Genomic DNA, 16,065 nt, shown 5'->3' on the forward strand with positions numbered 1-16,065 from the left:
TAGTCGCTAGTGCGTCAAGGCAATTCTAATGCACATGCAATTAAACATGTAATTCATAATCAACATTTCAATCCACGTTTTCAACAGGGCCGGTAATGACTGCAGCTGCATTCTGAATAGGAAAGGAATCTGTACATGGATCTGTTCAACCAGTGGTGGAGAAGCAACACAAACAACGTTTCTTCTACCATTAAGGCACAATTAGTTGAGCTGTCTGCCTGTATAAGAAATGCAACACAAACAACATTAGAACTAAATCAGTACAACACATTGAAATTGGACTCATACATTTGTTCCAGGCCAACGTCAACAGAGTAAAACATGAAGTCACATTATGTACTAAATATGTATATTTTATTCAATCATATTCATCACTTTTTCTTCTTTACTTTCCTCATTGCTACAAATAAGGAAATATTTATGTCTGACTCATATGTCTGGATGAATGGAGATGTTGGACACACACAGGACAGGGAGGTGAGGTGACACACAGGTCCCTGTCTGACTCATACGTCTGGATGAATGGAGATGTTGGACACACAGGTCCCTGTCTGACTCATTCGTCTGGATGAATGGAGGTGAGGTGACACACAGGTCCCTGTCTGACTCATACGTCTGGATGAATGGAGATGTTGGACACACACAGGACAGGGAGGTGAGGTGACACACAGGTCCCTGTCTGACTCATACGTCTGGATGAATGGAGATGTTGGACACACAGGACAGGGAGGTGAGGTGACACACAGGTCCCTGTCTGACTCATTCGTCTGGATGAATGGAGGTGAGGTGACACACAGGTCCCTGTCTGACTCCTACGTCTGGATGAATGGAGGTGAGGTGACACACAGGTCCCTGTCTGACTCATTCGTCTGGATGAATGGAGTTGTTGGACACACACAGGACAGGGAGGTGAGGTGACACACAGGTCCCTGTCTGACTCATTCGTCTGGATGAATGGAGGTGAGGTGACACACAGGTCCCTGTCTGACTCATACGTCTGGATGAATGGAGATGTTGGACACACACAGGACAGGGAGGTGAGGTGACACACAGGTCCCTGTCTGACTCCTACGTCTGGATGAATGGAGGTGAGGTGACACACAGGTCCCTGTCTGACTCATACGTCTGGATGAATGGAGATGTTGGACACACACAGGACAGGGAGGTGAGGTGACACACAGGTCCCTGTCTGACTCATACGTCTGGATGAATGGAGATGTTGGACACACAGGTCCCTGTCTGACTCATACGTCTGGATGAATGGAGATGTTGGACACACACAAGACAGGGAGGTGAGGTGACACACAGGTCCCTGTCTGACTCATACGTCTGGATGAATGGAGATGTTGGACACACACAGGACAGGGAGGTGAGGTGACACACAGGTCCCTGTCTGACTCATACGTCTGGATGAATGGAGATGTTGGACACACACAGGACAGGGAGGTGAGGTGACACACAGGTCCCTGTCTGACTCATACGTCTGGATGAATGGAGATGTTGGACACACACAGGACAGGGAGGTGAGGTGACACACAGGTCCCTGTCTGACTCATACGTCTGGATGAATGGAGATGTTGGACACACACAGGACAGGGAGGTGAGGTGACACACAGGTCCCTGTCTGACTCATACGTCTGGATGAATGGAGATGTTGGACACACACAGGACAGGGAGGTGAGGTGACACACAGGTCCCTGTCTGACTCATACGTCTGGATGAATGGAGATGTTGGACACACACAGGACAGGGAGGTGAGGTGACACACAGGTCCCTGTCTGACTCATACGTCTGGATGAATGGAGATGTTGGACACACAGGTCCCTGTCTGACTCATATGTCTGGATGAATGGAGATGTTGGACACACACAGGACAGGGAGGTGAGGTGACACACAGGTCCCTGTCTGACTCATACGTCTGGATGAATGGAGATGTTAGACGACACACAGGACAGGGAGGTGAGGTGACACACAGGTCCCTGTCTGACTCATACGTCTGGATGAATGGAGTTGTTGGACACACACAGGACAGGGAGGTGAGGTGACACACAGGTCCCTGTCTGACTCATACGTCTGGATGAATGGAGATGTTAGACGACACACAGGCCCCTGTCTGACTCATACGTCTGGATGAATGGAGATGTTAGACGACACACAGGACAGGGAGGTGAGGTGACACACAGGTCCCTGTCTGACTCATACGTCTGGATGAATGGAGATGTTAAACACACACAGGACAGGGAGGTGAGGTGACACACAGATGAGGTGTTGTTGTGAAAATCAACATACTGTATTACTGTACAGCTAAGACAAGATGAGGTAAACACTGGTGCCCCAAGCTCCTCACACGTTGTCATGGTAATATAGTCTCCTATAAAAAAATAATAACCTGAGGGCTCTGAACAGTTGTCATGGTAATATAGTCTCCTATAGACACCAGTATAACCTGAGGGTTCTGAACAGTTGTCATGGTAATATAGTCTCCTATAGACAAATGTAGAACCTGAGGGTTCAGAACAGTTGTCATGGTAATATAGGCTCCTTGAGACAACAGTATAACCTGAGGTCTCAGAACAGTTGTCATGGTAATATAGGCTCCTTGAGACAACAGTATAACTTGAGGTCTCAGAACAGTTGTCATGGTAATATAGGCTCCTTGAGACAACAGTATAACCTGAGGGTTCTGAACAGTTGTCATGGTAATATAGGCTCCTTGAGACAACAGTATAACTTGAGGTCTCAGAACAGTTGTCATGGTAATATAGGCTCCTTGAGACAACAGTATAACCTGAGGGTTCTGAACAGTTGTCATGGTAATATAGGCTCCTTGAGACAACAGTATAACCTGAGGGTTCTGAACAGTTGTCATGGTAATATAGGCTCCTTGAGACAACAGTATAACTTGAGGTCTCAGAACAGTTGGACAGTGGATCTCTGTGTTTTTACTACACTTTCTTTACATTTCTTAAGGACTGGAAGACCAGCTCCTGGTGGGCTAAAATACATCCTTATCAAAACAAATCAAACAGTTGGGAGCAGAATGCAAACACATTGGAATCTAGACGGGACCCTGCAATGAATTTCTTAGTAAAGTTCATTTTTGTAGTCTTTTTTTTAGGCCTCTTTTAAGGCGTTCAAGTCCTCCCAACTTGACGGGTGTCTTTCTGATCTTTATGGTCTGGACTTAACATCACTACTATATGCCCTGTTCTACAGTGTTGCTTACTAGGACTGGCTGCATCAGTCTGTTAAGTACTGTAACTGCCTTGACAAACACTGGGCTTGAGTAACGCATGCCTCGCCTTCAGAGTCGATACACTTAACAGGCTTGTGTTGCTGTGTGTGTGTGTGTGTGTGTGTGTCTGTGTGTGATGCGCTTGTGTTGATTTGTGTTGCTGTGTGTGTGTGTGTCTGTGTGTGTCTGTGTGTGTGTGTGTGTGTGTGTGTGTGTGTGTGTGTGATGCGCTTGTGTTTTGACATACCTGTCACAGTGGTCACACTTAAAAGGCTTTGCGCCCGTGTGTTTGCGGTAGTGTCTCGTCAGCTCATCGCTCCGGGCGAACCGCCACTCACAGCCCTCCCATGAGCACTTGTAGGGCTTCTCACCTGAGGACAGAAACAAACACTCCTGTTCAGTACTCATCCACCAATCACACGCATGTTTAACACTTATCCACCAATCATACGGATGGTTACAGCAAGCATCCACCAATCCCACCACCCCCATCTCACGTATTAGAGCTTGATTATTACCACCTCGGTAAACTGATATAACCATTAGAGTTTATGATAAACAGGATCGACGTTGGGCTCAGTCAACTAGATGGGGGCATATTCCCACCGTACTGTGTTTCACATGCAGCTGAGTTGATAGGAGACTTCCATTTAGGAGTGAGTGTGTGTGTCTGTAGGAGCAGACTGGCCATCTGGCATTTCGGGCAAATGCCAGAAGGGCTGGTTCATTTTTTGCCCATTGGGCCTGTCTGACTTGGGTTTTTTTTTGCGCAAAATTATAATTTGTCAAATAATGGGCGTCTTAAGGAAAACATGAGCCGCTGTGTTAGAAACGCCATGGCTGATTCTGGTGCCAGTCTGCCCCTGTGTGTGTGTGTGTGTGTGTGTGTGTGTGTGTGTGTGTGTGTGTGTGTGTGTGTGTGTGTGTGTGTGTGTGTGTGTGTGTGTGTGTGTGTGTGTGTGTGTAGTGTGTTTTCATGGATGCGGAGGGGTTCCCAGTGGTCTCTTATCCTGCTGAACGGGCAGAAATGAAAAGGAGGAGAAGAGGAGGAGGAGAAGGGCAGAGATACTGGTGGGAGGTGTGTAGTAATTAGGCCAGTGGTGTTGCTTAATGGGAGTTACTCTATATTTACAATCTGCCAGCTGCATGCCTCTCTAAGGAGATGTCACACACATCCACCAATCATCCCAACTAGACCGCATAACACAGACATCAGACTAAACACAGTCTCATAAAGACATCAGACTAAACACAGTCTCATAGAGACATCAGACTAAACACAGTCTCATAGAGACATCAGACTAAACACAGTCTCATAGAGACATCAGACTAAACACAGTCTCATAGAGACATCAGACTAAATACAGTCTCATAGAGACATCAGACTAAACACAGTCTCATAGAGACATCAGACTAAACACAGTCTCATAGAGACATCAGACTAAACACAGTCTCATAGAGACAACAGACTAAACACAGTCTCATAGAGACATCAGACTAAACACAGTCTCAGAGACATCAGACTAAATACAGTCTCATAGAGACATCAGACTAAACACAGTCTCGTAGAGACATCAGACTAAACACAGTCTCATAGAGACATCAGACTAAACACAGTCTCATAGAGACATCAGACTAAACACAGTCTCATAGAGACATCAGACTAAATACAGTCTCATAGAGACATCAGACTAAACACAGTCTCATAGAGACATCAGACTAAACACAGTCTCATAGAGACATCAGACTAAACACAGTCTCATAGAGACATCAGACTAAACACAGTCTCATAGAGACATCAGACTAAATACAGTCTCATAGAGACATCAGACTAAATACAGTCTCATAGAGACATCAGACTAAACACAGTCTCATAGAGACATCAGACTAAACACAGTCTCATAGAGACATCAGACTAAACACAGTCTCATAGAGACATCAGACTAAACACAGTCTCATAGAGACATCAGACTAAACACAGTCTCATAGAGACATCAGACTAAATACAGTCTCATAGAGACATCAGACTAAATACAGTCTCATAGAGACATCAGACTAAATACAGTCTCATAGAGACATCAGACTAAACACAGTCTCATAGAGACATCAGACTAAACACAGTCTCATAGAGACATCAGACTAAATACAGTCTCATATAGACATCAGACAAAATACAGTCTCATAGAGACATCAGACTAAACACAGTCTAATAGAGACATCAGACTAAACACAGTCTCATAGAGACATCAGACTAAACACAGTCTCATAGAGACATCAGACTAAACACAGTCTCATAGAGACATCAGACTAAATACAGTCTCATAGAGACATCAGACTAAATACAGTCTCATAGAGACATCAGACTAAATACAGTCTCATAGAGACATCAGACTAAACACAGTCTCATAGAGACATCAGACTAAACACAGTCTCATAGAGACATCAGACTAAATACAGTCTCATAGAGACATCAGACTAAATACAGTCTCAGAGACAACAGACTAAACACAGTCTCATAGAGACATCAGACTAAATACAGTCTCATAGAGACATCAGACTAAATACAGTCTCATAGAGACATCAGACTAAACACAGTCTCATAGAGACATCAGACTAAACACAGTCTCATAGAGACATCAGACTAAACACAGTCTCATAGAGACATCAGACTAAACACAGTCTCATAGAGACATCAGACTAAACACAGTCTCATAGAGACGTCAGACTTAATACAGTCTCATAGAGACATCAGACTAAACACAGTCTCATAGAGACATCAGACTAAACACAGTCTCATAGAGACATCAGACTAAACACAGTCTCAGAGACATCAGACTAAATACAGTCTCATAGAGACATCAGACTAAACACAGTCTCATAGAGACATCAGACTAAACACAGTCTCATAGAGACATCAGACTTAATACAGTCTCATAGAGACATCAGACTAAACACAGTCTCATAGAGACATCAGACTAAACACAGTCTCAGAGACATCAGACTAAATACAGTCTCATAGAGACATCAGACTAAACACAGTCTCATGGAGACATCAGACTAAACACAGTCTCATAGAGACATCAGACTAAACACAGTCTCAGAGACATCAGACTAAACACAGTCTCATGGAGACATCAGACTAAACACAGTCTCATAGAGACATCAGACTAAACACAGTCTCATATAGACATCAGACTAAACACAGTCTCAGAGACATCAGACTAAACACAGTCTCATGGAGACATCAGACTAAACACAGTCTCATAGAGACATCAGACTAAATACAGTCTCATAGAGACATCAGACTAAACACAGTCTCATAAAGACATCAGACTAAACACAGTCTCAGAGACATCAGACTAAACACAGTCTCAGAGACATCAGACTAAACACAGTCTCATAGAGACATCAGACTAAACACAGTCTCATAGAGACATCAGACTAAACACAGTCTCATAGAGACATCAGACTAAACACAGTCTCATAGAGACATCAGACTTAATACAGTCTCATAGAGACATCAGACTAAATACAGTCTCATATAGACATCAGACAAAATACAGTCTCAGAGACATCAGACTAAACACAGTCTCATAGAGACATCAGACTAAATACAGTCTCATAGAGACATCAGACTAAACACAGTCTCATAGAGACATCAGACTAAACACAGTCTCATAGAGACATCAGACTAAACACAGTCTCATAGAGACATCAGACTAAACACAGTCTCATAGAGACATCAGACTAAATACAGTCTCATAGAGACATCAGACTAAACACAGTCTCATAGAGACATCAGACTAAACACAGTCTCATAGAGACATCAGACTAAACACAGTCTCAGAGACATCAGACTAAATACAGTCTCATAGAGACATCAGACTAAACACAGTCTCATAGAGACATCAGACTAAACACAGTCTCATAGAGACATCAGACTAAACACAGTCTCATAGAGACATCAGACTAAACACAGTCTCATAGAGACATCATACTTAATACAGTCTCATAGAGACATCAGACTAAATACAGTCTCATATAGACATCAGACAAAATACAGTCTCATAGAGACATCAGACTAAACACAGTCTCATAGAGACATCAGACTAAATACAGTCTCATAGAGACATCAGACTAAACACAGTCTCATAGAGACATCAGACTAAACACAGTCTCATAGAGACATCAGACTAAACACAGTCTCAGAGACATCAGACTAAATACAGTCTCATAGAGACATCAGACTAAACACAGTCTCATAGAGACATCAGACTAAACACAGTCTCATAGAGACATCAGACTTAATACAGTCTCATAGAGACATCAGACTAAATACAGTCTCATATAGACATCAGACAAAATACAGTCTCAGAGACATCAGACTAAACACAGTCTCATAGAGACATCAGACTAAATACAGTCTCATAGAGACATCAGACTAAACACAGTCTCATAGAGACATCAGACTAAACACAGTCTCATAGAGACATCAGACTAAACACAGTCTCATAGAGACATCAGACTAAACACAGTCTCATAGAGACATCAGACTTAATACAGTCTCATAGAGACATCAGACTAAATACAGTCTCATATTGACATCAGACAAAATACAGTCTCATAGAGACATCAGACTAAACACAGTCTCATAGAGACATCAGACTAAATACAGTCTCATAGAGACATCAGACTAAACACAGTCTCAGAGACATCAGACTAAACACAGTCTCATGGAGACATCAGACTAAACACAGTCTCATAGAGACATCAGACTAAATACAGTCTCATAGAGACATCAGACTAAACACAGTCTCATAAAGACATCAGACTAAACACAGTCTCAGAGACATCAGACTAAACACAGTCTCAGAGACATCAGACTAAATACAGTCTCATAGAGACATCAGACTAAACACAGTCTCATAGAGACATCAGACTAAACACAGTCTAATAGAGACATCAGACTAAACACAGTCTCATAGAGACATCAGACTAAATACAGTCTCATAGAGACATCAGACTAAACACAGTCTCAGAGACATCAGACTAAACACAGTCTCATAGAGACATCAGACTAAATACAGTCTCATAGAGACATCAGACTAAACACAGTCTCATAGAGACATCAGACTAAATACAGTCTCATAGAGACATCAGACTAAACACAGTCTCATAGAGACATCAGACTAAACACAGTCTCATAGAGACATCAGACTAAATACAGTCTCATAGAGACATCAGACTAAACACAGTCTCATAGAGACATCAGACTAAATACAGTCTCATAGAGACATCAGACTAAACACAGTCTCATAGAGACATCAGACTAAACACAGTCTCATAGAGACATCAGACTAAACACAGTCTCATAGAGACATCAGACTAAACACAGTCTCATAGAGACATCAGACTAAACACAGTCTCATAGAGACATCAGACTAAACACAGTCTCAGAGACATCAGACTAAACACAGTCTCATAGAGACAACAGACTAAACACAGTCTCATAAAGACATCAGACTAAACACAGTCTCATAGAGACATCAGACTAAACACAGTCTCATAGAGACATCAGACTAAACACAGTCTCATAGAGACATCAGACTAAACACAGTCTCAGAGACATCAGACTAAACACAGTCTCAGAGACATCAGACTAAACACAGTCTCATAGAGACATCAGACTAAACACAGTCTCATAGAGACATCAGACTAAATACAGTCTAATAGAGACATCAAGACTAAACACAGTCTCATAAAGACATCAGACTAAACACAGTCTCAGAGACATCAGACTAAATACAGTCTCATAGAGACATCAGACTAAACACAGTCTCATAGAGACATCAGACTAAATACAGTCTCATAGAGACATCAGACTAAACACAGTCTCATAGAGACTATGGGACAAGAAAAAACCCTCCCCTAACCCGGACGACGCTGGGCCAATTGTGTGCGGCCGGCTGTGCATCAGCCTGGGATCGAACCCGGATCTGTAGTGACACCTCTAGCACCGCGATGCAGTGCCTTAGACCGCTGTGCCACTCAGGAGGGCAATGCTTTTAAGTAGTTGATGACATGTGTGTCAGTGTTTGTTGGTTTGTACTAGTCTACAACACTATATATAATCTATATACTATAATATAACCTATATAATATATATATATATATATATATATATACACTATAATATAAATACTATAATATAACCTATATTAACTTATATTATATAACTTATATAAAATCATCTATATACTATAATATAACATATAATATAACCTATATATCAAAATCTATATACTATAATATATATACTATAATATAACCTATAGAATATATATATATATATATATATTTATATATTACTATAACTTATATACTATAATATAACTTATATAATATAACCTATATAATATAACCTATATAATATATATACTATAATATAGCTTATACAATATAGCCTATATAATATATATACTATAATATAACTTATATAATATAACCTATATAATATAGCCTATATAATATATATACTATAATATAACTTTTATAATATAACCTATATAATATAGCCTATATAATATATATACTATAATATAACTTTTATAATATAACCTATATAATATATACTATACTATAATATAACTTTTATAATATAACCTATATAATATATATATATACTATAATATAACTTATATAATATAGCCTATATAATATAACCTATATAATATATATATATATATATACTATAATATAACTTATATAATATAACCTATATAATATATATACTATAATATAGCTTATCTAATATAGCCTATAAAATATATATAATATAACCTATATAATATATATACTATAATATAACTTATATAATATAACCTATATAATATATAATATAATATAACCTATATAGTATATATATACTATAATATAACTTATATAATATAATCTATATAATATATATAATATAATCTAACCTATTTAATATATATATATACAGTATACTATAATATAACTTATATAATATAGCCTATATAATATATATACTATAATATAACTTATATAATATATCCTATATAATATATACTATAATATAACCTATGTAATATATATATACTATAATATAACTTCTATGATATAGCCTATATAATATATATAATATAACCTATATAATATACTATAAAATAACTTATATAATATATAAAATATCATATAACCTATATAATATATAATATAACCTATATAATATATAATATAACCTATATAATATATAATATAACCTATATAATATATAATATAACCTATATAATATATATACTATAATATAACCTATATAATATAGCCTATATAATATATACTATAATATAACTTATATAATATAGCCTATATAATATATATACTATAATATAACTTATATAATATAGCCTATATAATATATATAATATAACCTATATAATATATAATATAACCTATATAATATATAATATAACCTATATAATATATAATATAACCTATATAATATATATACTATAATATAACCTATATAATATATATACTATAATATAACTTATATAATATAGCCTATATAATATATACTATAATATAACTTATATAATATAGCCTATATAATATATATACTATAATATAACTTATATAATATAGCCTATATAATATATATAATATAACCTATATAATATATAATATAACCTATATAATATATAATATAACCTATATAATATATAATATAACCTATATAATATATAATATAACCTATATAATATATATACTATAATATAACTTATATAATATAGCCTATAAAATAGCTCCCCGGTGTGTTTGGATGGTTTAATGAGGCACGGTTTGTTCCAGCAGTTGTCACACGTTTTATATCTCTCTTCAAGAGCTCCATCCAATCCACATAACACTTGCTTCATCAGCTTTCAGAATGCAATTAAGAAAGGAAGGAAGCATTTTGTGGTTTGCAGTGCTTTTATAATGACCTGCCTGCTATCTCCCCAACCGAGCTGCTGAAGAACGGAAAGGTACATTACCATAATAAAGCAAATGGGATGACGTGTGTCGGCAGGTGAAGATATATTTAGGAGGACTAGCCCCCTCTTCCTCCTGGGGCCAGCCTTCTTTGGTGTTACTCTGATGTTGTCCATAAGGAATTCACTACTCAACTACTTAAAATACCAGAGGCAAATTCTTATATTCAGAGGCTAGCTGAGTGGTAGGTAACAGAGGCCATTCTTATCTTTAGAGGCTAGCTGAGTGGTTGGTAACAGAGGCCATTCTTATCTTTAGAGGCTAGCTGAGTGGTAGGCAACAGAGGCCATTCTTATCTTTAGAGGCTAGCTGAGTGGTAGGTAACAGAGGCCATTCTTATCTTTAGAGGCTAGCTGAGTGGTTGGTAATAGAGACCATTCTTATCTTTAGAGCCTAGCTGAGTGGTAGGCAACAGAGGCCATTCTTATCTTTAGAGACTAGCTGAGTGGTAGGCAACAGAGGCCATTCTTATCTTTATAGGCTAGCTGAGTGGTTGGTAACAGAGGCCATTCTTATCTTTAGAGGCTAGCTGAGTGGTTAGTAACAGAGGCCATTCATATCTTTAGAGGCTAGCTTTGTGGTAGGTAACAGAGGTACAAGGTGTGTAACAGAGTACTTATCACTCACATCCAACTCATTCCCCAAAACAGGTTCACATTTCCCCTATCCTCCCCTCTCCTCTAGCCCCATCCTCCCCTCTCCTCTAGCCCCATCCTCCCCTGTCCTCTAGCCCCATCCTCCTCTGTCCTCTAGCCCCATCCTCCTCTGTCCTCTAGCCCCATCCTCCTCTGTCCTCTAGCCCCATCCTCCCCTCTCCTCTAGCCCCATCCTCCCCTCTCATCTAGCCCCATCCTCCCCTCTCATCTAGCCCCATCCTCCCCTGTCCTCTAGCCCCATCCTCCTCTGTACTCTAGCCCCATCCTCCCCTCTCCTCTAGCCCATCCTCCTCTCTCCTCTAGCCCCATCCTCCTCTGTCCTCTCCTCTCCTCCTCTGTCCTCTCCTCTCTTCCTCTGTCCTTTCCTCTAGCCCCATCCTCCGCTATCATCTGTCCTTTCCTCTCCTCTAGTTCCATCCTCCTCTGTCCTTTCCTCTAGCCCCACCCTCCTCTGCCCTCTCCTCTAGCCCCATCCTCCTCTCTCCTCTAGCCCCATCCTCCTCTGTCCTCTCCTCTAGCCCCATCCTCAGCTCTCATCTGTCCTTTCCTCTCCTCTAGTTCCATCCTCCCCTCTCTTCTGTCATTTCCTCTCCTCTCCTCTAGCCCCATCCTCCCCTCTGACCTTTCCTCTCCTCTAGCCCCATCCTCCCCTCTCCTCTGTCCTTTCCTCTCCTCTCCTCTGTCCTTTCCTCTCCTCTAGCCCCTTCCTCTCCTCTCATCTAGCCCCATCCTCTCCTCTGTCCTTTCCTCTCCTCTAGCCCCATCCTCCCCTCTCCTCTCCTCTCCTCTAGCCCCATCCTCCCCTCTGTCCTTTCCTCTCCTCTAGCCGCATCCTATCCTCTCCTCTGTCCTTTCCTCTCCTCTAGCCCCATCCTCCCCTCTCCTTTCCTCTCCTCTGTCCTTTCCTCTCCTCTAGCAACATCCCCTCCTCTCCTCTGTCCTTTCCTCTCCTCTCCTCTGTCCTTTCCTCTAGCCCCATCCTCTCCTCTCCTCTGTCCCTTCCTCTCCTGTAACCCCATCCTCCCCTCTCCTCTGTCCTGTCCTCTCCTCTAGCCCCATCCTCTCCTCTCCTCTTCTCTGTCCTTGCCTCTCCTCTAGCCCCATCCTCTCCTCTGTCCTTTCCTCTAGCCCAAGCCTTTCCTCTCCTCTAGCCCCATCCTTCCCTCTCCTCTCCTCTGTCCTTTCCTCTCCTCTAGCCCCATCCTTTCCTCTCCTCTGTCCTTTCCTCTCCTCTAGCCCCATCCTCCCCTCTCCTCTACTCTGTCCTTTCCTCTCCTCTAGCCCCATCCTCTCCTCTCCTCTCCTCTGCCCTTTCCTTTCCTCTCCTCTAGCCCCATCCTCTCCTCTGTCCTTTCCTCTCCTCTAGCCCCATCCTCTCCTCTCCTCTGTCCTTTCCTCTCCTCAAGCCCCATCCTCTCCTCTCCTCTGTCCTTTCCTCTCCTCTAGCCCCATCCTCTCCTCTGTCCTTTCCTCTCCTCTAGCCCCATCCCCCCTCTCCTCTACTCTGTCCTTTCCTCTCCTCTAGCCCCATCCTCTCCTCTCCTCTCCTCTGTCCTTTCCTCTCCTCTCGCCCCATCCTCTCCTCTGTCCTTTCCTCTCCTCTAGCCCCATCCTCCCCTCTCCTCTAGCCACATCCTCCTCTGTCCTCTAGCCCCATCCTCCCCTCTCCTCTAGCCCATCCTCCTCTCTCCTCTAGCCCCATCCTCCTCTGTCCTCTCCTCTCCTCTCTTCCTCTGTCCTTTCCTCTAGCCCCATCCTCCGCTCTCATCTGTCCTTTCCTTTCCTCTAGCCCCATCCTCCTCTGCCCTCTCCTCTAGCCCATCCTCCTTTCTCCTCTAGCCCCATCCTCCTCTGTCCTTTCCTCTCATCCTCTGTCCTCTCCTCTAGCCCCATCCTCCGCTCTCATCTGTCCTTTCCTCTCCTCTAGTTCCATCCTCCCCTCTGACCTTTCCTCTCCTCTAGCCCCATCCTCTCCTCTCCTCTGTCCTTTCCTTTCCTCTCCTCTGTCCTTTCCTCTCCTCTAGCCCCTTCCTCTCCTCTCCTCTAGCCTCATCCTCCCCTCTGTCCTTTCCTCTCCTCTAGCCCCATCCTCTCCTCTGTCCCTTCCTCTCCTGTAGCCCCATCCTCCCCTCTCCTCTCCTCTCCTCTAGCCCCATCCTCTCCTCTCCTCTGTCCTTTCCTCTCCTCTAGTCCCATCCTCCCCTCTGTCCTTTCCTCTCCTCTAGCCGCATCCTATCCTCTCCTCTGTCCTTTCCTGTCCTCTAGCCCCATCCTCCCCTCTCCTTTCCTCTTCTCTCCTCTGTCCTTTCCTCTCCTCTAGCCCCATCCTCTCCTCTCCTCTGTCCTTTCCTCTCCTCTCCTCTGTCCTTTCCTCTCCTCTCCTCTGTCCTTTCCTCTCCTCTCCTCTAGCCCCTTCCTCTCCTCTCCTCTAGCCCCATCCTCCCCTCTGTCCTTTCCTCTCCTCTAGCCCCATCCTCTCCTCTCCTCTGTCCTTTCCTCTCCTCTAGCCCCATCCTCCCCTCTGTCCTTTCCTCTCCTCTAGCCGCATCCTATCCTCTCCTCTGTCCTTTCCTGTCCTCTAGCCCCATCCTCCCATCTCCTTTCCTCTCCTCTCCTCTGTCCTTTCCTCTCCTCTAGCCCCATCCTCTCCTCTCCTCTGTCCTTTCCTCTCCTCTCATCTGTCCTTACCTCTCCTCTCCTCTATCCTTTCCTCTCCTCTCCTCTAGCCCCTTCCTCTCCTCTCCTCTAGCCCCATCCTCTCCTCTCCTCTGTCCTTTCCTCTCCTCTAGCCCCATCCTCTCCTCTGTCCCTTCCTCTCCTGTAGCCCCATCCTCCCTCTCCTCTAGCCCCATCCTTCCCTCTGTCATTTCCTCTTCTGTAGCCCCATCCTCCCCTCTCCTCTCCTCTCTTCTAGCCCCATCCTCTCCTCTCCTCTGTCCTTTCCTCTCCTCTAGCCCCATCCTCCCCTCTGTCCTTTCTTCTCCTCTAGCCACATCCTATCCTCTCCTCTGTCCTTTCCTCTCCTCTAGCCCCATCCTCCCCTCTCCTTTCCTCTCCTCTCCTCTGTCCTTTCTTCTCCTCTAGCCGCATCCTATCCTCTCCTCTGTCCTTTCCTCTCCTCTAGCCCCATCCTCTCCTCTCCTCTGTCCTTTCCTCTCCTCTCCCATCCTCTCCTCTGTCCCTTCCTCTCCTGTAGCCCCATCCTCCCCTCTCCTCTCCTCCCCTCTGTCCTTTCCTCTCCTCTAGCCCCATCCTCCCCTCTGACCTTTCCTCTCCTCTAGCCCCATCCTCTCCTCTCCTCTTCTCTGTCCTTTCCTCTCCTCTAGCCCCATCCTCTCCTCTGTCCTTTCCTCTAGCCCAAGCCTTTCCTCTCCTCTAGCCCAATCCTCCCCTCTCCTCTCCTCTGTCCTTTCCTCTCCTTTAGCCCCATCCTCTCCTCTCCCCTCTGTCCTTTCCTCTCCTCTAGCCCCATCCTCTCCTCTGTCCTTTCCTCTCCTCTAGCCCCATCCTTCCCTCTGTCCTTTCCTCTCCTCTAGCCCCATCCTCCCCTCTCCTCTGTCCTTTCCTCTCCTCTAGCCCATCCTCTTCTCTCCTCTGTCCCTTCCTCTCCTGTGACCCCATCCTCCCCTCTCCTCTCCTCTGTCCTTTCCTCTCCTGTAACCCCATCCTCCCCTCTGTCATTTCCTCTCCTGTAGCCCCATCCTCCCCTCGCCTCTCCTCTGTCCTTTCCTCTCCTCTAGCCCCATCCTCCCCTCCTCTGTCCTTTCCTCTCCTCTAGCCATATCCTCCCCTCTCCTTTCCTCTCCTCTCCTCTGTCCTTTCCTCTCCTCTAGCCCCATCCTCTCCTCTGTCCTTTCCTTTCCTCTCCCATCCTCTCCTCTGTCCCTTCCTCTCCTGTAGCCCCATCCTCCCCTCTCCTCTCCTCCCCTCTGTCCTTTCCTCTCCTCTAGCCCCATCCTCCCCTCTGACCTTGCCTCTCCTCTAGCCCCATCCTCTCCTCTGTCCTTTCCTCTCCTCTAGCCCCATCCTCTCCTCTGTCCTTTCCTCTAGCCCAAGCCTTTTCTCTCCTCTAGCCCCATCCTCCCCTCTGCTCTCCTCTGTCCTTTCCTCTCCTTTAGCCCC

At 43.5% G+C, this 16,065-nt stretch overlaps 1 protein-coding gene across 1 annotated transcript in view; it reads right to left on the minus strand.

Annotated features, from left to right (window-relative positions):
- Positions 1–16,065, minus strand: part of LOC110514048 (Krueppel-like factor 7) — a 58,918-nt gene that overhangs the window by 1,353 nt on the left and 41,500 nt on the right. The window contains exon 3 of the mRNA XM_090242275.1: positions 3,483–3,606. Within this exon, the coding sequence (XP_090098401.1) occupies positions 3,483–3,606 (124 nt within the window). The remainder of the gene's footprint in view (positions 1–3,482; positions 3,607–16,065) is intronic.

Source organism: Oncorhynchus mykiss, chromosome 7 (genome assembly GCF_057628025.1).
Source record: "Oncorhynchus mykiss isolate SJ-2025 chromosome 7, ASM5762802v1, whole genome shotgun sequence".
NCBI lineage: Eukaryota > Metazoa > Chordata > Actinopteri > Salmoniformes > Salmonidae > Oncorhynchus > Oncorhynchus mykiss.